General features: G+C 34.3%; 3 protein-coding genes across 5 annotated transcripts; all 3 read right to left on the bottom strand.

The window, feature by feature from the left end:
- Window positions 1–312: 312 nt before the first annotated feature.
- LOC106643458 (lipase 3) lies at window positions 313–10,320 on the bottom strand. Of its 3 annotated transcripts, none has more exons than XM_014358624.3 (14): window positions 10,242–10,320; window positions 8,845–8,986; window positions 7,569–7,806; window positions 6,738–6,813; window positions 6,433–6,589; window positions 6,146–6,230; window positions 5,674–5,774; window positions 4,635–4,742; window positions 2,891–3,089; window positions 2,026–2,387; window positions 1,778–1,936; window positions 1,597–1,681; window positions 939–1,084; window positions 313–844 (listed from the first exon to the last, which is right to left on the bottom strand). In XM_014358624.3, exons 2-14 carry the CDS (start codon window positions 8,929–8,931, stop codon window positions 686–688), a joined length of 1,962 nt encoding a protein of 653 aa, XP_014214110.2. In that variant the 5' UTR covers window positions 8,932–8,986; window positions 10,242–10,320; the 3' UTR covers window positions 313–685. The 3 variants fall into 3 exon arrangements, with proteins under 3 accessions (XP_014214110.2, XP_014214097.2, XP_014214102.2); XM_014358611.3 differs by lacking the exon at window positions 10,242–10,320 and adding an exon at window positions 10,000–10,164; XM_014358616.2 differs by lacking the exon at window positions 10,242–10,320 and adding an exon at window positions 10,000–10,162 and having other exon boundaries at window positions 5,674–5,762.
- A 660-nt stretch (window positions 10,321–10,980) lies between these two features.
- On the bottom strand, window positions 10,981–13,154 carry LOC106646296 (lipase 3-like). The gene is made up of 9 exons (XM_023392155.2): window positions 13,124–13,154; window positions 12,847–13,070; window positions 12,389–12,587; window positions 12,186–12,300; window positions 11,855–12,101; window positions 11,640–11,792; window positions 11,472–11,556; window positions 11,240–11,364; window positions 10,981–11,157 (listed from the first exon to the last, which is right to left on the bottom strand). The coding sequence occupies exons 1-9, from the start codon at window positions 13,152–13,154 to the stop codon at window positions 10,981–10,983; spliced, it is 1,356 nt and encodes a 451-aa protein (XP_023247923.2).
- A 2,118-nt stretch (window positions 13,155–15,272) lies between these two features.
- Window positions 15,273–21,016, bottom strand: LOC106642554 (lipase 3). The gene is made up of 8 exons (XM_014357374.3): window positions 20,812–21,016; window positions 20,062–20,269; window positions 16,686–16,800; window positions 16,275–16,518; window positions 16,005–16,160; window positions 15,841–15,928; window positions 15,594–15,739; window positions 15,273–15,507 (listed from the first exon to the last, which is right to left on the bottom strand). The coding sequence occupies exons 1-8, from the start codon at window positions 20,917–20,919 to the stop codon at window positions 15,349–15,351; spliced, it is 1,224 nt and encodes a 407-aa protein (XP_014212860.2). The 5' UTR covers window positions 20,920–21,016; the 3' UTR covers window positions 15,273–15,348.
- Window positions 21,017–21,578: the final 562 nt, after the last annotated feature.

Here is a 21,578-nt window from a genome sequence, read left to right as displayed (position 1 = left end):
AAAAATGATTATCACTGTCATTACTGTAATAAATATTATCATTATTATTACTGTTGTTATTTTATTTTTATTTTTATTATCATCATTATTACTATTATCATAACTTTGAGAAAAATACGAATACAGTCCAAAAACGAGCTAATATCAAAATATTTGGTAAAATTAAATTATAACCATTCTGAAATGAAGTGCTTTATGATAAATAATTATTATTAAAGCTGCATTTGCATCTAGTAGTTATTTCGATACCAGGCCACACATGTTAATTTGGAATTTTTAAACAATAAACAATAACGCAATGTAAGCCAAACATTTTAAAGTACAACAAATAACTTTATTGAAAGTAAGTGTAAAAATAAATATACAAGCATTTACTTGGCGAGTTTTGATAAAAATGTAACGATATTTTTCGTATAGTATAAATTTAGCATATTTTCATAGATGTACACTCCACGTGTAAGTATACGGTCGTTATATCGATAATACGACCGTGTACAAGCTACAAAAAACCTGCATAGCAACAACGTATTATATAAGCTGCAACCGCTGCACTAGGTACACGATAAATATTTACACACACACTAGAAAATCATGAAAAGTCGATGACTAGGTAGAGAAAAACCGAGGTAGATATTTCCACAAAAAAAATTTCTTCATGTTCCCATGTCGTATTGTCACGTCTACTTTAAGTTATAGTGTAATTTTTCAGGTAACTTATGAGGGGCTGGTAGATGAGTTTTGCGGCGTCGATCGCGAATACGAAGCCAATGTGATTGAAATGTTCGTCTGGAACTTTGTACATCACGTCGACGTTTGGTAGCTGTCTGGCAACTTCCTCGACATCCTGAAACGTTCGCATATCAGTTGAAATTTCGTGCACGCGACACGTGTAAAGACGAAATCTCCGAAGGGATCGACTGTGAGTGGTTCTTGCTTACCTGGCAGTCTGTCAATAAGTCATTTTGCGCGTAGTAAATGGCTGTAGGAACTTTGACATTGGCCAACTTGTACTCGGGTGGGTCAGTTTGATTGTAAAACATGGAATTTATTTCTTTTGAACCATAATCGAACTGACGAAATTTTTCTGTGTAAAGAAAAAAGAAATTTTTACCACAGAGAAACACATAAATAATGTCCCCAATTGAGATTGAAGTCAAATTCTCGGTGAGAAGAAATTGTTTTTTCAAGTACTCCCATGGCTATTTTGCTTTCTATTCTACTTTTATGTTTGTGTAACAGCACATTCATTAATTTTATAAAATCATTTCATTGATTAAACTGCTTAAATTTAATAGTTTACGTCAGTGCTTCAATCAACAAAATTAAGATGTTTTTCTCTCTTAATTAATTTACTAAATTTTTAAAAAATCTAAAAAAATATAGCTTCAAGTTATTTCTGATGTTCAGAAGTATGAAAGTGTTCGATTTTATGTACTATACTTGGCTTGTAATATCCTAAACTTTTATTTAAAGATAAAAGTAATTTTTGTATGTCATGTCAAATGACCATCAGCTTAAAAAGTTTAATAATTCAGGGTAAACGACCAATCTCAATTCGAGATAGCCTTTGATATAAAATTTTTTTAATTTACTCACTAGAATTGTAACCCTGGGCATAGTGGAAAAATTGTTTGATAGAACTTCCGGCCGGCGAATGTCCAAGTATAATGGGTATGGTAGTCTATAATGAAAAAAAAAAAAAACATTTTCATATTTTAATTTGGAAGAAGAAAAATTGGATGGACGTGTAAGTGTATGGTAGTAGTAAGTAATGGACCTTGTTAAGTAAGGACGCATCATAGCCGGTAATCATGAACAATACATTGCTACAGACCACCTGATAGGGCGAGCGAGCCTCGCAAGCTTCTCTGCCAATTTTGGTTAAAAGAGCGTTCGTCGGTAAGAAGTCATTCACCCCGAAGACTCTAATCAAGTACTGTAAGACAATTATTCAACTCGTCATTAAAAAAAAAAAATAATAATAATAATTTATACTACTTACTCCTGAGAGAAAAAACTACTTACGTAAAGAGGTGTCGATATCCTCGAAAATACACCAATAATGGGACTCCTCGAGTGCGTCGTATAGGCGACGGGAGCGAAGAGCGCGGCTTTGGCGATCTTTTCGTTGTAATGCGGCTTCTCTGACATCATGACAAAGAAGACACTGGTTGCCTGGGAGTGTCCCACGTAGTGCATTTTCTTGCAATTCGTCGAGCTGATGATATGGTCGATGGTACCCGGGAGATCGAAGATACCCATCTCGTGCCACGAGAATTCCCAAAACTTCGAGTCGCTCGACGACATGTTCACGTGGGCCTTGGAATACGTGTTGCCTCGGGAATTGCCCAACCACACGTCGTAGCCGGCGTCTGATAGTATGTAGGCTGGAAACAAAAAGTACTTATCATTGTTCCGGACACATTAAAAAAAAAAAAAATCTGCACATCATAAACAGTTGGACTTTGATCAATGTAGTTGAACCATACAATTTTTGCGATTAAACTCTAATAAAGGTAAAATTAACTCTAAAAGATAATTGCTTCCACGTGTGTTTCTTTTATATAAATATTGCAGTGATTTGAAAGTATTTATTTTCTTACAAGTAATTTAGTTCGTGAAATATTAGTATAAATTGTCATGTAAATCGATTATTTATGGTTTGATTAACCCATCGTTAGTATAATGATGCTATTAAACCAAAGTAACGAAACTAAGGGGACAATTAGATCTCCAAATCGAGAGTAAGTACACGTAACACAGGTAAAAAATCTATAGTACTGCTACAAGGGAATTGAAAAATAACAAGGATCTTCATAGCCCGTTTATCCGATGGGCATCGACAAGAGATAAAACGAGCTTAAAGACTGTAGTAGGTCCATTTACGTACCCAGCGATTGATTAGGACCGAGCATCACCCAATCCGCGGAGCTTCCCAAAACTCCGTGCTGCAGCAGAACGACTGGCTTGCCATCTGGATCAGGATGCGTCTCGTTGCCCGGTATCCTGTGTACCGTCAACAGATAACCATCCTCCGTTTCTACTTGGTGGGATTCGGCTTGATAGCCGTACTTCCGTATTAGTTGAGCCTGGAATGTTCAATTTATTATTTTTCTCCTGCAACCATAGAATCGATTATCATCTGAAACTATTAGGGGAATGCAACGTTCGAATTTTATTCATCATGTAGCTCTCGAAAAGGCTGTTTCAAGATAGAAAAAATAAGATGATATAGGTACATGCATGTATGTAGATAAATATGAGTTTTGCTCATTCTCTTTTTTTATAGCAATGACAGATTGTTCTCTTTCGAGAAAATAATTTGCACAAGTTTTTTTTTTTTTTTTCATATCTCTTTTTTTAACATCCATTAATAATCACACATCATGTGTGTATCCCACCTTCTTTGTAACAACTTTTTATTACTTTTATGTTTTATTTGAATACGTATGATATATTGAGATATAATAATTGCATTAAAAACCAAAAAAAAAAGTGTGTCACCTCGACTGACACCTGTGTTCACTATTTCTCTACGTAGTATATGACGTCGAAACGTGTTTTTCATTTTTTTTATTTTCTCAGCTTAGTAAGAACCAAAAAACTTTTAAAAAAATTTATAAAAATGCACTTTTAGATAACTAACAGACAAAAATTTTTTTTTTATTTTGGAGCAAAATTTACATTTTCAGAGACATTCGAAATTTTTGAAAAATTCTAGAAATAACCTTTTTTTGAATGGTTGATCAAAAATTTTTCTTAACTAAACAAACATTTTTTTTCTATTACCATACATTTTTTCAGATTTTTAAAAGTGATGGAACAGGTCCGAAAAAATAAAAAACGGCGATTTTAGGTATTTTTCAGCATTATCATCTGTTCTACTACATTTAAAAATCTGAAAAAATGTATAGTAATAGGAAAAAATGTGTGTTTTGTTAAAAAAATTTTTTATTAAATCACTGAAAAAAAGGTTTTTTCTAGAATTTTTTTAAAATTACAAACGTATCTGGAAATTTAAAAAACGTGTCAAAAATTAAAAAAAAATATCTGTATATTATTCATCTAAAAGTGTATTTATAAAAACTTTTTAATACTTTTTTTTCCCTCCACCAAACCGAGAAAATTGAAAAAAAAACTGAAAAACATAGTTTGAAAAATATGATTGTCAATCATTATTTTAAATAAGTGCTTGGGCTGCAGGTCATAATTTTTTAGGACGTGGAACATGCATCGTACTGTAATTCCAAGCAAGTTAAAATAACGCTTATTATTAGAATTTTACAGTAGTTTTGATAAATATTTTTAAAAGAACCAGCTAACAGAGAAATTATCACCTATAATGATTAGCACAAGAAGACAGAAAAACGCAAGAAATTTCTAATACGTTTGTGGATGTTTTTAAATTTATGATTTAAAGTAGGGTGTTTTACGTCTTTGAGTCTTCGTGCATCAATTTTCACTGCTCCAGATTGCAGCATTAGATATAAAAAAGCTGATTGAATAGTTGACATCTTGGTTTGTTGTTAAATATTTTTGAAACAGGTATAAATTTGAGCAACGCGATGGTATTTACAGTGAATTATAAATAATGTTTAATATTTATGTTTGTGTACGAGTATAAAAATTATTACAGTATCTAGAAAAACGTCGGGATGATCCATCATTTCGGAAAAATTTTTTATCGACAAAGTTGGTAGGACCATGTTCATCATAAATCCCCAGGCATTCATTACTGTTCTCTGAAACAAATCATTGGAAAAAGTTGCATCCATTATACAGAAATTTAATGAAATAATTTTCATCACAAAGCATGTTTGTCGTACTCCTTTTAAAATAATCCATACGAGAGCTTAATTCGCTTGTGTGCACAGAAAAAATGTAATGCACGGGTACATGAAACTTTAAAAAGCAGATCGAAAATCGTACATGTATACCGATTTTATTCGCTAAAATAAATGTGCTATAGTAGTACACTTCTGTACTGCCGAGACGCGCACGCGACGCGAGAAAAAACAAGTCGGTTTCAAGGACGTGGCTGAAACTTGTCAGCGCCACTGCGCCTTTTTCCGAGATAGGTACACGAGTTGCAGACGCGAAAGTGCAAAGTATAACTTAACCAAGGAAAATCGAGCCACGACTACGAGTGTACGTATGTTATAGTTTCTTGCGAAATGAGTTCGGTTTTTCTCTTCTCGACTACTGAGCGAAAGGCACGCTCAGGCTTTATTTATATGGAAGTAACAGAGAGAGAGCATTTAATTATATGTTGGATGCTATAAAGTTGAAGTTAATCGCATGTGTAAGATGTATATTTTTAATCATCGGTATTTTTACCAAGACTTATGGAGGTACTTGATGTTAATTTAGAAATATTTTACAATCATGTATTACAAAGTTTTAAAGGTACATTACAATTTTTCAATACAAGTAAATAATCGCGTAATCAATTAGCACTTTGAATTAAAAAATGTGAAATCAATATATTATACTTTATTAATAATGTTTTAATTACAATTTGTGGAAAAAATTGTCTAATGAATATGTAACTAAATCAGTTTCTATTAAACAAACTATATAAAAGTATCTGTGTATGAATAAACATTAAATTTGAACATAACTATGATAAGAATAAATTTCATCTATACGCATCGCAACATAAAGCTTGCTTACCTTCAGATCACGAACATTCGAATCATCGACGATGAAATTGACTTTACGACCTATATTGTCAAATTTTTCGACAACATTGTTGTAGCTTCCTGCAAAAAAATCTTTTCAAAGGTGTCCTTCAAGCTGTATCAATGATAATAGTTGACAAGCAAAAACTCTATGATTAAATTCAAATAAAAACAAATCCAAGTATTACAATAAATAAACAATTTATTACAAGCATTACCATCATGTAAATAAGTACATTAAATTGTTCAACTTCGAATGTTACTATTCGAATTATTAAATGCGAGCATTACAGTATTGTAAGCATGCATTTGCGGTGTTTTTCTTATTTTACATCCATAAAGTGTGAAACAGCCCAAACTATGCATTATTCCCATAAAACATACTGCAGTCAAACTAGTTGTTGAGAATTCGAAAGATAAATTCAGCAAAGCATAACGTAATCATGCAAATATTTTTAAATTACTTGTGAGAAAACCTGTCCCCTTTTTGTACAAAGATTTGATAGTCTTTACGCCTGGTATTAGTTCCAGCCATCTAGAAAATTTGTGCTAAAAATATACGTCTTGGTTATAAAGCGGAATTGCGTCATCGATTATTACATCATATAATGTTACATTCTATAAAAATAATAGCATTAAGTTTGAAAATATTGGTGATTCCCGAACGCCTTTTAAAAATTTTATCAACCCGAAATATACATTGAAACAACGGTAACGAGTAAAAAAAAAAGAAAAAAATAACATGACCCACCTGTGGCTTTTTCTGGGTGATAATTGGCGGGGCTGTCATACCGAAAAATTGGACTGAGCCGTTAAAGTGTCCCATTACTGTCAGCTCTTCGGCTTGGGTTGAGGCGAGAATGTATTGAGCAACGCGCTCCAATCTTTTCCTTTCATTTTCCTCGCTCCTAAAAAATAATGCAGTGCGAATACCGCAACATATTTTATACACGTGTACACTTATGAAACATCTAAGTTTGTATTATGATCTTTGCGATGATTTTTTTTTATTTAAAGGAAAAAAAAATTATTTCCTAATTAATGCGTTTCACCTACGATATCGGACTCTCGGCGATGCTGCTGTTGCCTATGCCCAGCCATACATCGTAACCTCGATCCACCAGAATGTAAGCTGCGATCAGTAAAGTTTTCAATAATAATTTGCTATATTAGAGTAAAAAATTGAATAATATATCAATTTGTTCTATCGACATCATCCGATAATGCGTTTTGATGTGAGAAAATCACAATAAATAATTCTCTTGTTTATTTCGAGTGAAACGTGAAAATTTCAATGTACAGTAACCAGTCTCTATTTGAATACGATTTTAAAACATAATACTGATGGATTAATAATTCAGTAACATGATACAAACATAATGTAAATGTACTTTGTCTGACCCTTTAATATTTATCTTAAACTAAAAGTTGCTGTCCAACTAAAAAATGTCCAAAAATAGTTTTTTTTTCATAAATTTTTGTTTATAATTAATTTTCGTTTGTTTAAACTAAACTCTATTAAAACAATCAAAGGAATCGTTGAAAAAAAATTAACAGTTATCATGCAAAATTTTTTCAAATTTTTTTCTGTATAAAAATACTCCATGAGCCTGAAAAAAAAATTTCTTTTACTTCTTAAAGGGTTTAAATAGTTTTAGCCGTTCTTTAAACGTCAGTGAAAAGATTTAGTTTATAAAAATTTAATTCTTGTAAAAATCAAACATCCAACTGTAATTAGAAAATTATTTGTAAAAGTTTCATTTTTGTCACTCATTAATTACTGGTAAAAACTTTTTGGAAATGTATCGACGGATTTTTAATATATTAATTTGAGAAAAAAATTTTCTCTAGGCCATTAGGACATAAATTATGAATAACTAGACTCACCGACAGCGATTTTTGGCTTGTTCACTTCGCAGGGATCGTTATCGCAGAGAATACCATTCTCTATGAAAACGGGCTTCTTTCCCGGCTTCTTTGGTGATTTTGGTCCCGACGATATTCTGTACAGCACAGTCTCTTTTCCCGGATCAGTGTACTTGTCAACTTCGGATTCCGATGATGGCAAAATTGGTGGAAAAGCGTATCGCTCCAACTCGTACTCCGAGAGCACGTTCAACTGATACTTAATAACAATGACAAACGATTTGTCATGATTCATCTTTAATTAATTTCAACAGAATATTTAACTGGACCCAATATTATTGTAAATGCACTTATGCTTTATATCATTTAAAGTATTGTAACTTAAAGTATAACATTCCACACTTTCAAATGATAAAATATAAAAATTAATTCTCTTTTATTGAAAACGTCTTATTTAGTATTTTATAAATGCTAAAATCTGTTATATTTTTTACTGAAAATTTATTATCTGCTCCACTGAATCACCTTAATAAATTCCATTCCAGCAGCAATAATCATTTTAATTATAGCCCAAGGAACTCGTCATGCTTAGTAATCGAGCATAATAATCGATTTAGTCAAGAGTATTTACTCGATTCACATGATATTAAAGATTAACAACTGCAATTTTCTATTTATTTGAAAAATACGTGATTGCTAGTACTCTGATTGATCATAAATTAAGTGCTTACCTGTGTGATTGTATTAACAAGGTCAGTATCAACATTAAATCAAAAATATATCTTCAATGATAATCGTTAACGTAAACTATAATATTTTCAATGAATATTTTACAATTATTTTTATCAATTCTTGTGCAATTTTTACGAGATTATTACATTTGTACTATACCGGATAAATTCTCTAGTGTTTTACAATAAATCTTTTTGATTGAACAAGATACTTAACTATATATTTTTTTTAAAGATTTTACGATGAATTTTTTATATTTGTTTAATGTGAGCTCTGACGTTTATAATAATTTTATAATTCGGTAATAAATAAAAAATGGTGAAAACCACATTTGAAACTTTGATTAACACTATTGCATCAACACACCCGCGAGTTATGTTTTTTTACATACGAATACCGGTTTTACCAGATCGAGCAGCATAAAATCACTGCAACTTGTTATTGTACATTCTGCTATTTTTATATATTTTGAAAAAATGCTCCAGAAATTTTCAAGTAACTTAAATTTTATTACCAAATAGCAATATATCGTGTATTATGAACAAATGCATGAGTATTAAATTACCAAATTCCTTCCACTGGTGTCGAAGTAAGTGTCAGTTGCCACAACCACAGCAACCGTAGTCAGCAAGAGGAACGCCGTAAAAGACATTGTTACTGTGATGAAAGTCTTTCTTTTGGTTGACCAATCGTAGTAGCCAATAAACCTTTTGTTCACAAAATTTTTCGTTTTTTTAATCGTTAAGTACTTAATAAATTTTATTTAAATTCTTGTATTAAATACTATTTTAAACCATCTCAATTGTATTATTTTTCCAGAATACTAGTAAAAACTCGATAAGATAAACACGATAAATTAATTTAAAAGTGGATCGCAAACAAATTAAGATTATGCAGTTTCTACTCTTTAGCTTCAATACTGATTCGTCATATCCTTAAGACTATGCTAAAGAGAACAAAAGTTCATCGAATGCATTTCGAGGTTAAGATTTTTTTGAATAATGATGAGAACGAGCTCTCGAGAATCACAAAGAAAACAGTTTTTCTTTCTTTGGACGATTGTCTATTCTGAATACACAATTAGCGTAAATTATGATTCGGCTAAAATAAAAAAATAAAATTATCATTTCCTGTCTCCTCTGCTTGTAAAACTGACCATCAAAACATTGACTATCAACGTATCAGTATATAATTTTGACGCATTTAGGAAATCATCGCTTTGTTTATCGTACAAACAATCAACAATAAAATCACTTTGATCAACAAAAATTAAAATTAACGAGCGGAAATTTTCCTTCATTCTAATTTTACTACTGAAAGCATCTCTCATTCGACTTCTAAATTCATCGCTAGAAGCTTGGAAAAGTTTGCATCAATTACATTATCCCCGCGCACTTAACAAACCAAAACATAGCACGCTATTTGCATACCGATACACGGCTCGTGCATAGTTCAACCACTACTACCAAAACACACACGAAAATTTCTCAGCCGGTTAACACTTTGATGGACACTTGAATCCTCTGAACTCGAGCAACAAAATAACAAGCAAAAAATTATAGAAAAGTAAACAAAAAAAAAAAAAAAAAAAAAAAAAAAAACACTAGTAGAGCGCAGCTTATTCGTTCTCTGTACTTGAAACTAGCGCACAAAATTACACGCATCGCGCCGTACGTTGCATCGAAAATTAATGCAAAATGATATTTGTGTATGGATCTACCTCAGTGCCGCGAGCGTCAGGCTTCGGTCGTCGCGTCGCCCTACGACTGCTTCGACTGAGCGCCGGCTTCCGCGCGGCATTGCTGACCCCGTGAACCGTGCGCTCGCGCGCCTTGCCGATTGATATGATGGTAATGCGCCAGAGTTTGCGCTATACCGCACGGTGTACGACACCTTTTTCACACAAGCCTTTTTTTCATCCAGCAATAAACAATTTGGTGGTATTTTCGACAGAGGGCTCACCTGAAGCAAAACAGCTATCGAGTGACACAGTTGTATTATGCACGACTGAGCATTGCAGAAGGATGTAAATGTTTATCGGTGGTGACGACTACGTGAATCAGCCGTGGGATCTGCTTTTGAATGACACATGTTTTTCCAGCAAAGACACCCGTATTTGTTTGAATTTTCAGCCACTTGTACGAAAGTTTGTGCTCAGTCGAGGCATATCGCATACAACAATGCTCGTGACGGCGAGCCGAGCAACTCTGCTAATGCAAATTTGAATTTCGCGCGTGTGCAACTACTGCGAGCTTGTGCGTTATTACAGAGGTGGAGTGAGTACATATATTATAATTGAACGTGGAAAATTTTCATGAGACTGCGGTCAAGTAAATCGTGTGGGACGACATTTTAATCATTCGGTAAACATACTTATTTGGATACGAATTCTTCTTTTTGACCTTCTTGAAGAGAACGCTTTAAATTGCTGAAGTTATATTTGTCGAGACACCATATTCTATGAATTTTTTTAAACTTTGCATCATCTTCAAGTCCGATGCTTGTCCTGATGAAGATGACGCATCAGAACTAAAAACAATTCTATTTGCACACTAGTGTTTGTCCTGTTTTTTTTTTTTTTTTTTTTCAATCAATCTATTGTCCAAATAAATTTTAGAGAGGGCTAGAGAACGGTAATGGAACAAAATTTGAGATTTTACAAGAGTATTTATAAATTTACATTAAAAACATTATTAATTTATTAGGGTACTATGGCGTTGGAAATGTTTTGATAATCCAACATAGTTTTCAATATGTCGTCGTATACAAGCGTTTTGACATCGATTCCATAAAGAAAATCAATGTGGTTGAACTTTTTGTTGGGCACTGCGCGCATGTCAATAGGATTAGGAAGTTTTGAGTAGAGTTTCTTTACGTCCTGCAATAGAAATATTAACTTTCAAATAGTGAAAACATTTTTAAAAAAATGATAAACCACTCGAATTTAATAATTTACGGACCTTTGCATCAGAAAGCCAGTCGTTGTCGGCATAGATGAGAGAAATCGGAGTTTTGATGTTTTTAAAGTTGTAGGATGGTGGATTCGAACTACCAAGTATTTTTTCGTCAAACTGTCTAAAGTGACCTGTAAAAAAAGAATTTTTCTTACAAATAAATGCTGAACAATAATCAATTTTGCGCACGATTTATACGTATATCTTTAGTGGCAATTTAGTGATAATTTTATCTTACCTGTCTTTATCAACTGAGCATAATGGAACAACTGATAAATACTGGATCCGGCTGGCAGGTGTGCGCTAATAGCGGGCATCAACGACTGGGATAAAAAGTAATTGTAATGTTTCATTTATTCTAATAAAATTAGTTTTAATAAGAAGAAAAAACAAAAGAAAAATTTACAATATCAAATTGTTCGTCGTTAAAGCCACAAACGATGAACAAGATATTGCGGCAAATTTTTTGAAAACTTCCTTTACAAACACTTGAAGTTATCAGTTTGTAAAGTCCTCTGTTAGGTAAAAGCTCCCAAGGCCCAACTCTGTCCAGCACCACCTAAAAATAGTGCGGGTCATTTGATGTTTTTCGAACAATAAATTTGTTGAAAGTGTAGTTACCCTAATAGACTTCTCGAATTTTGACAGATATCTCATAATCGGGCTGTACATGTTCGAGCAATAAGCAACCGGGGCGAGTGAGAACATCACTCTTATTTTATCATTGTATTCTGGACGTTCACTCAGCATAACAAGAAATGAAGTACTTCCTTGGCTGTGTCCGATGTACGATAGATCTTTATTGTTAGTTGTGTTCAAAACGTAGTCAATCATGGCGGGTAAATCATAAATCCCAATTTCGTGCCATCTGTAAGTGAAATCGCGATTTTTTAATGTGAAATTTATAGAAAATTTTAGCACCTTGAATTTTAAATAGGGATGAGAGACTCACGAGAACTTCCAAAACTTCTTTTGTTTCGTACTCAAGCATTTATGCACACGTGAGTATCTGTTGCCTCTAGCATTACCCATCCAGACATCGTATCCCGCGTCAGCGAGGAAAAAACCTGCATTAAAGGTCATATTTAATGATCAACGATTCAAAAAAATTTTTAAATGTTGCCAAAAGTGTTAAAACAAAAAAAAAAGAAATACCCAATCCTCTTTCTGGGCCAGCAATTACCCAATCAGACGATGATGCAAGTATTCCGTGCATAATAAACACCACAGGTTTACCATGAGGGCTTGGTACCGTCTTGTTACCCGTTATCCTGTGCAGTTCGAGGATGTATTGATCTTTAGTTTCAACTTTGTGTACTTCTGATTTATACTCATATAGATCGATCATTCCTATCTGAAATGATTTGTATTACAAACATAATTTTTTGAAGGTCTCATTTAATATTATTTGAAAAAGAATTCATTTATTTTCAAAACCATAGTGAAAAATATAACAACGATCTAATTAAAAATAAAAGAAACAATTTACTGTGAAACTAAAAAAAATGTAATTTAATGTTGTTTGTGCATCTGTAAAAATTTTAATTTTCTACCCAATATGGTAAGACAACGTCTTTAAAATTTTATGAATCTTATATAAATTTTGAACTTACGACATTAAGGTGAGCATGCGGGTGATCTTTGCGCATTGCTTCCAAAAATTCTGACTCATTAAATCCATTCAAAACACCATCACTAAGAACTTGAACATCTTGGAAATCGAAAAGTTTTGAAAATTCGTCAATTTGACTAATTAAAGCCTCTGAATCGGACTGACTTATATATTCTGCAGATACTGTTTCATCTTGAAAATTTTCCGCAAGAGCGAAACTGCACACTGTCAACAAAATTAGTAACCTTTTCATTTTTCTACCTTAATAATTAAAAGACCAATGTCTAGCGTCTTTAAGTAATATTCCATGTTTATAAAGAATTTGATATTGATCAAAGATAATTTAAACCAATCGATTATTTATCTAATCGTATCTTAATTTCAAAGAAACATTGATTGTAGAATTTTAGAAATTGGATTCATCTTACAATTATTCGTAAAAAAAATTTCTTTTAATAAAAATGCGCAGATTTGATTGAATTGATATTTTATTATGATTATATATTCTCAATTACAGTTGATTAAAAGACAGCGATTAATATCTCTTGCCTTGTGCCATCTTTGAAGAAAGAAAAAAAAATAAAATTGATTTACTTATAAATTAATCAGATTTTCTCACGATACAATCAACATTTGCAAATACTTCATGGAAAAAAATGCATGTAAATAGGGTAGTGACGAAGCAATCATTATCTCAATCTCTCTAAAATAGAACGATGATTTGTGTGATTGCATGAAATAGTTGCCCTCTTCTGTGAACATCAGTATTAAAATCATTTCTAATATCTTCGATATTAGAGTGCCAAGTAGTCACAATACAAATTTGTTTTTTTTTTTTTTTTTTTTTTTTTATTAAAAGGTACTATAGTCGTGAGGGCATGTACACTAAGTTCATTCAAAAATTTTACCATGTATGATCTGATGTGGATAAACTTGCGGGAATGCTTGCATGAACGTTCATATTCATAAAATTATTTAAAAATTCAATTTTACAATGTGGCTTGTGTCCAATGCTTCAAATAGTGTTTTACACAAACAAGTGTTTTTAATTATTGGTCAACGCAAAACGAAAGGTACGTATTTTAAATACTCTTCAAATACTGAGCCAATGACTGAAATAAATTTTAAGTGAGATTCTGATGTTAGAAAGGCATTAATGAAATGTAGCAAAAAGTATTATCAGGTTAAGATACCCAGATAAGCTGAAAATGTTATAAATATCTAAACAAAATTGCGTGTTTGTATAAGTGAATTCACAGAAATTTTAATACACTGTTAAAATTATAAAATAAAATAAAACAACTCTCAAAACAATTTTTTCGATATTGTTTATTATTAAGTAGGATTCTGATGACGATTTTCATACAAAGAGAGTTTCTATACATACTAGATCTTCTGAGTATAATACACATTTTTACAGTAACCGGAATTCAAAGGGAATCGGATTCTACTTAGTTAAAAATTTTTATAAAAATAATTCACAAAAATAAATTTTGTTTTAAATTACTTGTTTCCTTTTTTTATCTTATTCATAAAATTATCTCTCTCCAAATATAATGAAATTAATTATTATAAATTTTAAATGTTTGAAAAACTCGTGTACATATCTACAAGCTAAGGAATATAATTAAGAGTTTTTTAAGTTATTAGATAATGTTTCAGCTAAATATTTGTTAAACTGCCATATCGACCTTATTTTCGTAAAATCTGTTTAATAAAAATGTTTCATGCATACAATCTTTTTGGTTGAAAATGTATTTTTACAAATAGTCACAAACTTAACCAGTAGAACTATTGCTCATAATTTAATATTTATAACACCAGTTCAATTTATTATTTTATCAAGTGCATCTCTGAGATACTATTCTATATACTATATTATCTAACATTTTTCTGTCATTCGTTTATACGTAAATTAGGAGGAACTATTTTGCGTGAATTTTTTATTACAGTATTAATAACTTTTTCAAATATTTGTAAAAAATAAAAAAAAATAAATAAAGGCTTACGTTGAACATTATTTAGTACTAATACACATGTATTATAAATAAAAATAAAGTTTAGTTATATTAAAATACACAGCTGATATTAAAATATTTTTACATTGAATTAAAACAATAAATAAAATCAAGTAATTCGTTTATGAAATTTTCATGCCCTTTTACCATACCTACAACTTAATGATATTTACGATACATCATTTTTTTGTTAACAATTTCATTTAGACAACATTCATCGTTTTAACTGTGCTAAACTACAGTTTTTACATGTTTTCGGTTTTTATGTTTATATTTATCAATGAATGAATCAAACATTAAGTACCTCTTTATACTGTTTCAATGAAAACGTATGACTCTGATATTTATACACAAAAATTACTTGTTTTCCTGTATTAAATTTTTTTTCTCATTTTGTAAGTAGTAATGACTAGAATTATTTGATTATCATACAATCATGTTTGATGAACACAACATGGTAAACGTAACAAACTCGTTAAAAGGTGTCATAGATATCGATATTTTTCCATAAGCCGCATCAAAGGTTCAAAGACAATATGCGGTGCTGTTCTTCCCCATATGAAATCATAATGATTGAACGGATTGGTTGAAATCCTTCTGTGATAAACAACACTCCTCAATTTATTAGCAAGTAATTCAATGTCCTAAAAACGAAAGAAAGAAAAGTTAATAAATTTTCATTGGGCAATGCTAAAGTTAGCTTAAATTACGATTAAAAAATGATTTTTACCTTTGGAGTGGCCAACCAATCATTGGTACTGCTGAACAGAGCAATGGGTGCAGTTATGGCTTCGAGCTTGTACTCTGGCGGCGTGGGATATCCGTACACCAAGCGATTCCTGTTATCATTCCCATAATCGTAGAGTCGAAAGTACCCTGTCGTTACAACATTCGGAAAAAATATTGTATGAATTTTGGAGGAAATTGTAAGATTATGATTTGCTGAGATTCCAAAGATTCAAAAACTTTAAACATACCAGGATTGATGTACCCTTGGCCATAATGAATGAGCTGCTTCCAAGAGGCACCGGCAGGCAAATGGCTCGCGATGACCGTCAGCTTGTCCTACAACAATACAGGACCACGACACAGTTGGAATACATATTATTATATGTAAAACAAAATCCGTCCGTGGTTTTACCAAATCAATGTCGGGACTGAATCCAGCTAGCAGATAAAACTTGGTGCTGCAAAAGATCTGCGTCGGAGCGGCGCTCTGGCAAAACAGCCGAGAAATGAATCTGCCCCACCTCGAGCGCGAGCCAAACTCTGGATAGCCAAAATTTTCGCCCACCCACTGAAATTGCATTCGAAGGACCGGTCAAACAAAAAAGGTCGGAAAATCCGAAAAAAAAAAAAATATATATATATATATATATATGCACTCAAGGGAAGATCGAGTGACACGTACGACACCGAAGTATGTCAGCTTGGTGAGTTGAGTGATGGGGCCCCGGAGATAGCCGGTGAAGGCTGCGGGTGCGAGGCCAGCCGCCAGCGCGATCTTGCCGTTGTACCGGGGCAGCTGCGAGGTCATCACGAGTAATTGGGTCGTGCCCTGCGAGTGGCCCACGTACAGGATTCTCCTGTGTCTGGTAACGCCTAGGATGTAATCGATGCTCGACGGCAAGTCGTACATCCCTAACTCGTGGAAGCTGTAACCAAATCTCGTTATGAAGAATCGATCTTGTTGGAACTGTATGAAAATTTTCATTTTTTAAGTATTTGAAAAGAAAAATTTTTTTCTTCAGGATTATGCGTACGTACACATGTATGCCACTTGTTACGTTTGAAAATAATATTAATTGTACAAAAAGGTTACCTAAAGTCCCAAAAGTAGCGGTCAGTTGGTTCCATGTTGGTGTGATTTCTCGAGTAAACATTGCCACGATTGTTCCCCAGCCAAACGTCGTACCCTGTGTCCGCAAGGAAGTACGCTTCAACGCAAACCAATGATAAAGTTGAGAAATTAAGTTTCAAATTATTATCTTAAATATCGATTAGAGGCCCAATATTCAAGTATTCATTAGATTTATGAGAAAAAAGTTTTTTTTTTTTTTTTTTATTATTAAAAATACATCATCAAACCAATTAAAAAGTCCAAAAAAAAGGCTCAATAGATGTATATTACAATCACGTATAGGGACACGAAACTCTCAACCATCGCGAAAACATTGCAAAACTGTCGACTATTTTCACAAATGTTTGCCAATAAAGCACTCCAAGTGCATATAAATCCCTTCCACGGTGGACAACCAACATTGCATGCAAATAGCGTTGTATCTTTAAATCGCCCTCCCTCTCGATGATAAACCAACTGTAGCGGCTCATAAGCGTAGTGTATATCCTAAAAGAGCCCGAAAACCAATGAAAAGAGTAATAAAAAAAAAAAAAAAAAAATCGGAGCCCATAGAGAGGTAAAGTGTATAAAAAGTAACAAGCAGAAAATCGTGCAGTGGTCGCAAAAGCTTAATGCGCGCATAGGCGCACTCTTTAAAGACCAGCGAAGGATAACCGCTACCGTTGGTGCATATACACATGTGTAAATGCATGGACGCGCGCGCTCGCCGATATTATACAATAACAAGAGAACGCACGTGCCCAGCGGGAGCACACACACACATATATATATATATTGTAAATGCATGTATATTTTTATTATCTGACTCGCACTGTTCGCCGTATGGTGTTTTGTACGGGCGTCCAGCACATATACATAGTAATGGAGGCGGCGTAAAGCAAAGTCCGAATACACTTGCGTGCCGGACGCAGACAGTCTGGAAAGTAATTTCGCCTCGGGAAGCGATTCTTCGCGTGGGTCTTTTTTTTTTTTTTTTTTTTTTTTTAGAGGCTTCCTTTTGGAATTATGAGCGAGCAAAAAAATTTCCTTCTGCCGCGTTATTTCGCTGCCGTTCGTTGAATACAAAAGGAGCGAGGAAAGTTTCTAGCACCGCCAGCTACAACGGTGGATTTTCACGTTTTTACATTGCGCTCCCGCGTCGAATAACAATGGTAGACTTTGTTTGCCCCGAATACGGTGAAAAGTCGAAAAAAGTGCATTGTGCTCTGTACACGTTGCCAAAATATCAAAAATCGTAGGGAAAAAAATAAATAAAACAAATACGTGAGGGTATATAAGTTGAATATAAAAATCTCGTTTAACACATCGTTTAAACTCAAGAGGCTGTACGCCTCATGAAATCAAAGAAAAAGAACTTTTTAAAGACTCACAATGTGATTCAAGTCTTCGTGAGGCATTTAAAGAGAGTCAAAAGTCTTTTAACAATAATTTAATAAAATGGCCTTTCAAATATCTCAACCTACAGGGAAAGAGCAAAATTACGTGATCGAATAAAAAAATGTCTTTGATTTTTAATGTAAATTTAACTCAAGTCTATGAAAAAACGTTTGTAATTCGTTAATGGCTTTGAATGGCGCGCAAAAGCATTTAATAACTTGCTGCGATAACCACAGAGGCCATTGAATGATTTTCGTTGACTATTAAAAATAATGTAAGCAAATGAAGACTTTTTTCGATTGTGCATTAAATAAAGTACACCACTTTCTACAATACAGGCCAATTGATGATTGATTTATTGATTAACAACAAAAGGGTTGTATCTTCAAAGAAGTCATCCAAATAAAGACTTCAAGGTCGAAAAAAATCATTGATCGATTTCGAAAGTCTTCAAAAAAAAATTAATTTCTTATAGTCTCAGAAAAAGGCAGATCCTCGTCTGACCTTTTATAACGCAAAATGGCACCACTATCCTTTGTACTCCGCTAAACACTTTCCCCGTTAGTAATACCGCGGCTAGGCCGTATTATCTAATAATAAAACAGTCCAAGCGTTTCATACGCCTTATTTAGCGAAAGGCTATAGCTCATGGGTCCCTATATAGAGTACAGGCTAGATTTCACGCTGCCGTGGTTTCACAACGCTCCCCACTTTCTCGCGGCGCATCTTTACCTTTTACGTGGACTTGATCGAGGTCTATTTTTTTTTTCTTTTTTTTTCCCCCAAACTCTATTCCCTTTTAGATTGAAAAACCCGTACGGTCGTGACGATGAAATCGACCAAGAGCATCCAGTCCGCTCATGAGAAAAGTGGGTCGAGCTTGCGAGGCGTTGCCGTGCGCGTCAAACTGTGCATCGAATATTATGTTGCGGAGGCCAAATTACATGACCCCAAGAAAAAGTGGGAGGAGGAGGTGGCGGTATTGTAACGATATACTGTAGTGTCGAGGCTCGACACCACGGCTGTGGTTTTACTTTTGCGACCTTGAACTGCATTCATTGTCAATCAGCGGCCTTGCGGAGTGCGCAAGTGACGCGTCGGTCTCTGAATACATGAAAGTTGTTGAACCTCTTTTTCGGATGATTTAGCTTTGCTTTTTTTTTTCATAGTGGTACGAGGATTAGGCGCGTCTGCGGAAAGAAGATTTATGGACTTTTTTGAATTTTATTATCCAGGTTTTTGAAGAAACGCCTTCCGGAACGGCTATGGAATGGAGTTTCATTCATATAAATTCTCAAGTCTATTTATAGTTAGTACGAGATTTTTTGTAAATCCGCTTGGCATGAAAAATACATCGCCTGTGTTGGTAAAAAAAAATTTAATCCCACCTCTACAAGGATTTAGTAAAGTCTTTTTATTCGTGATTTGATTGGCTAGAAAGGACTGTAATTCAAGGATGCCCGAAAAACGTTTCTGAATTTTAAGCATCCGTATTATTTAAATTTTTGACGAAGTAGTATTAAGATTGGCGATAAAAATATCAAGTTGATTTATACTTGATTCAAACAAGAAATCAAGCTTGAAAATAAGAATGAACTTTATTCAAGTTTACCTATGTGTATCGATACAACTAATGACTTAAAAACGTACTGGCAAAAATTTTTTAATCCGACTAAATCCAAGTACATTTCCACATACGATTGAAATAAATGAGTTGCCAACATCAGACACAAGTTTAATAATCCTGTGCAAATTTTTCTTGATAAAAAATATACAATTTCCTTCACGGTGGAGTACATGAAAAATACGAGTAAATGGAATAAGAAAATATTAAAAATACGTGTACTAGTGTTCGGAATCTGAAATCCTGCAACCATAGTCGTTTGAGCGGTGTTAAATAAGGAAAAATACGTTCGTCCAATGAACAAACAAGAAAAATCAAACGGCCACGTAAACTTACCCAAAGAGTAGCCCGGCCCCATGAGAACCCAATCAGCCGAGCTGCCGCCAAGGCCGTGCATCATCAAGACAGGTGGCCGTCTCGCGAAGTAGCTTCCGTCGTAATTCCTTCTACCATGCGGTATTCGGTGCAAACCCAGTATGTAGCCGTCCTCGGTGACTACCGTGTGCTCCTCGAACGGGTAGCCGTACTTTCTCACCAATTCGTTCTTTGCGGGTTGTCGATTGGCGCAAGAACAATCAAAGACGGGAGTCAGTTGTTTACATGACGGGGAATAAAATTCAATTTTCAACATGCGTATACGTTCATATACGAGTGATGTACATTTTTTTGTCAACGGCAATGGTTTACGGCGTTTTCCAAAGGTTTCGGGACGAGGACAACCGCGTGACTGACAACTTTCATCAGCGGGATAAATTATGCTTGGCGAACGGGACTCTTTGCGGTGTGATAAATAATACCTACATATGTATGTACTGCGGGTAAAAACGCATTCGAAGAAGACACATTACGGCATATACCGAGATAATAATAGCCAGCTTTCAGTACCACAACGATAGAAGCTCATCTCGACCATATGGTTCAACAAATTTCGATGAAAAAAAAAAAAAAAAAAAAAAATGGCCCATATCGAAATGCATCGCTGCATCAAACATACAGTATAGTGGTATGGGTGTATTTAACACGGTGTATGCGCAACCACAAGCTTCACACTCGACTGGCCGTGCAAAGGCGCAAAACAAGACTTACGGTCCTGAGATCGATGTCGGGGTTCGGATCCAGTTTGGCCCAAACGCCGGCCGGCAAGCCCGCCAACGCCAGCCAACCGGCCGTGACGAGAAATGTCGTAATCAACATCGCACACTGTACACGAGAGCACCAAGTAACCTGCAACTATACCCGCGCACTCATAAACACACACATACACGCACACCCACACGAAAAATAAGAAAAGTCAAAGCAACGCGAAAATTTCCAACGGCGGGTTGGTTGAGAGCCGGTGGGTCTGGCTGGCACGCGCTCGCCGGGCGCACGGGCGTGCAATAAAGCCGTGCCGAGTCGTAGCGCTGACTTTTATATACTTGCTCTGTGCACATTGCGGGCGACGGCGAGGTAAGCGTGGAGCTATCCTCTCGCGAGAACGGTATATGGGTGATGCTTACATACGCACTGGGGGAGGCTTTCGATGATGCGAAGATGACTTCGATGGCACGGTCTTTTCGTTTGAGAAGAGCAACTGTGTGTGAGGGAGAGGTCGAGGACGATTTACTTTTGAAAGGGTACTATTATTGGTGGTACAATGTCCCGATGAGTCTGCTGCTGAAGGATTTTGATAAATATTCATAAATTACCCTTGTTGTGTGCCTTTTGATTTACGTTGGACCACTTGATCACGAGATTGAATCTTCGTCGTAATATATGGAAAACAATTTTTTGAGCACACGAGTTTTAGAAATTCATTCGTGTACCTGATGTTTCGATTTTGGTCTTAAAGATTATATCCTTGAAAAGATTAT

Source organism: Copidosoma floridanum, unplaced genomic scaffold, assembly GCF_036245765.1.
Source record: "Copidosoma floridanum isolate Cflo_tuat_1 unplaced genomic scaffold, Cflo_Japanese_pri ptg000030l, whole genome shotgun sequence".
In the NCBI taxonomy this organism is placed as follows: domain Eukaryota; kingdom Metazoa; phylum Arthropoda; class Insecta; order Hymenoptera; family Encyrtidae; genus Copidosoma; species Copidosoma floridanum.
This window is presented reverse-complemented; position numbering and strand designations above follow the sequence as displayed.

Coding starts and splice junctions, on each gene's coding strand:
- LOC106643458 (XM_014358611.3), bottom strand. CDS start 10,079: ATGCCGCGCGGAAGCCGGCGCTCAGTCGAAGCAGTCGTAGGGCGACGC. Junction 1,937..2,025: donor GGATATCGACACCTCTTTAC/GTAAGTAGTTTT, acceptor ATTGTCTTACAG/TACTTGATTAGAGTCTTCGG. Junction 845..938: donor ACTTATTGACAGACTGCCAG/GTAAGCAAGAAC, acceptor CGAACGTTTCAG/GATGTCGAGGAAGTTGCCAG.
- LOC106646296 (XM_023392155.2), bottom strand. CDS start 13,154: ATGGAATATTACTTAAAGACGCTAGACATTG. Junction 13,071..13,123: donor CTTAAAGACGCTAGACATTG/GTCTTTTAATTA, acceptor TTTTGTTGACAG/TGTGCAGTTTCGCTCTTGCG. Junction 12,301..12,388: donor TGGCCCAGAAAGAGGATTGG/GTATTTCTTTTT, acceptor CCTTTAATGCAG/GTTTTTTCCTCGCTGACGCG.
- LOC106642554 (XM_014357374.3), bottom strand. CDS start 20,919: ATGTTGATTACGACATTTCTCGTCACGGCCGGTTGGCTGGCGTTGGCG. Junction 16,161..16,274: donor AGCTGACATACTTCGGTGTC/GTACGTGTCACT, acceptor ATGCAATTTCAG/TGGGTGGGCGAAAATTTTGG. Junction 15,740..15,840: donor CCAAGGGTACATCAATCCTG/GTATGTTTAAAG, acceptor TTGTAACGACAG/GGTACTTTCGACTCTACGAT.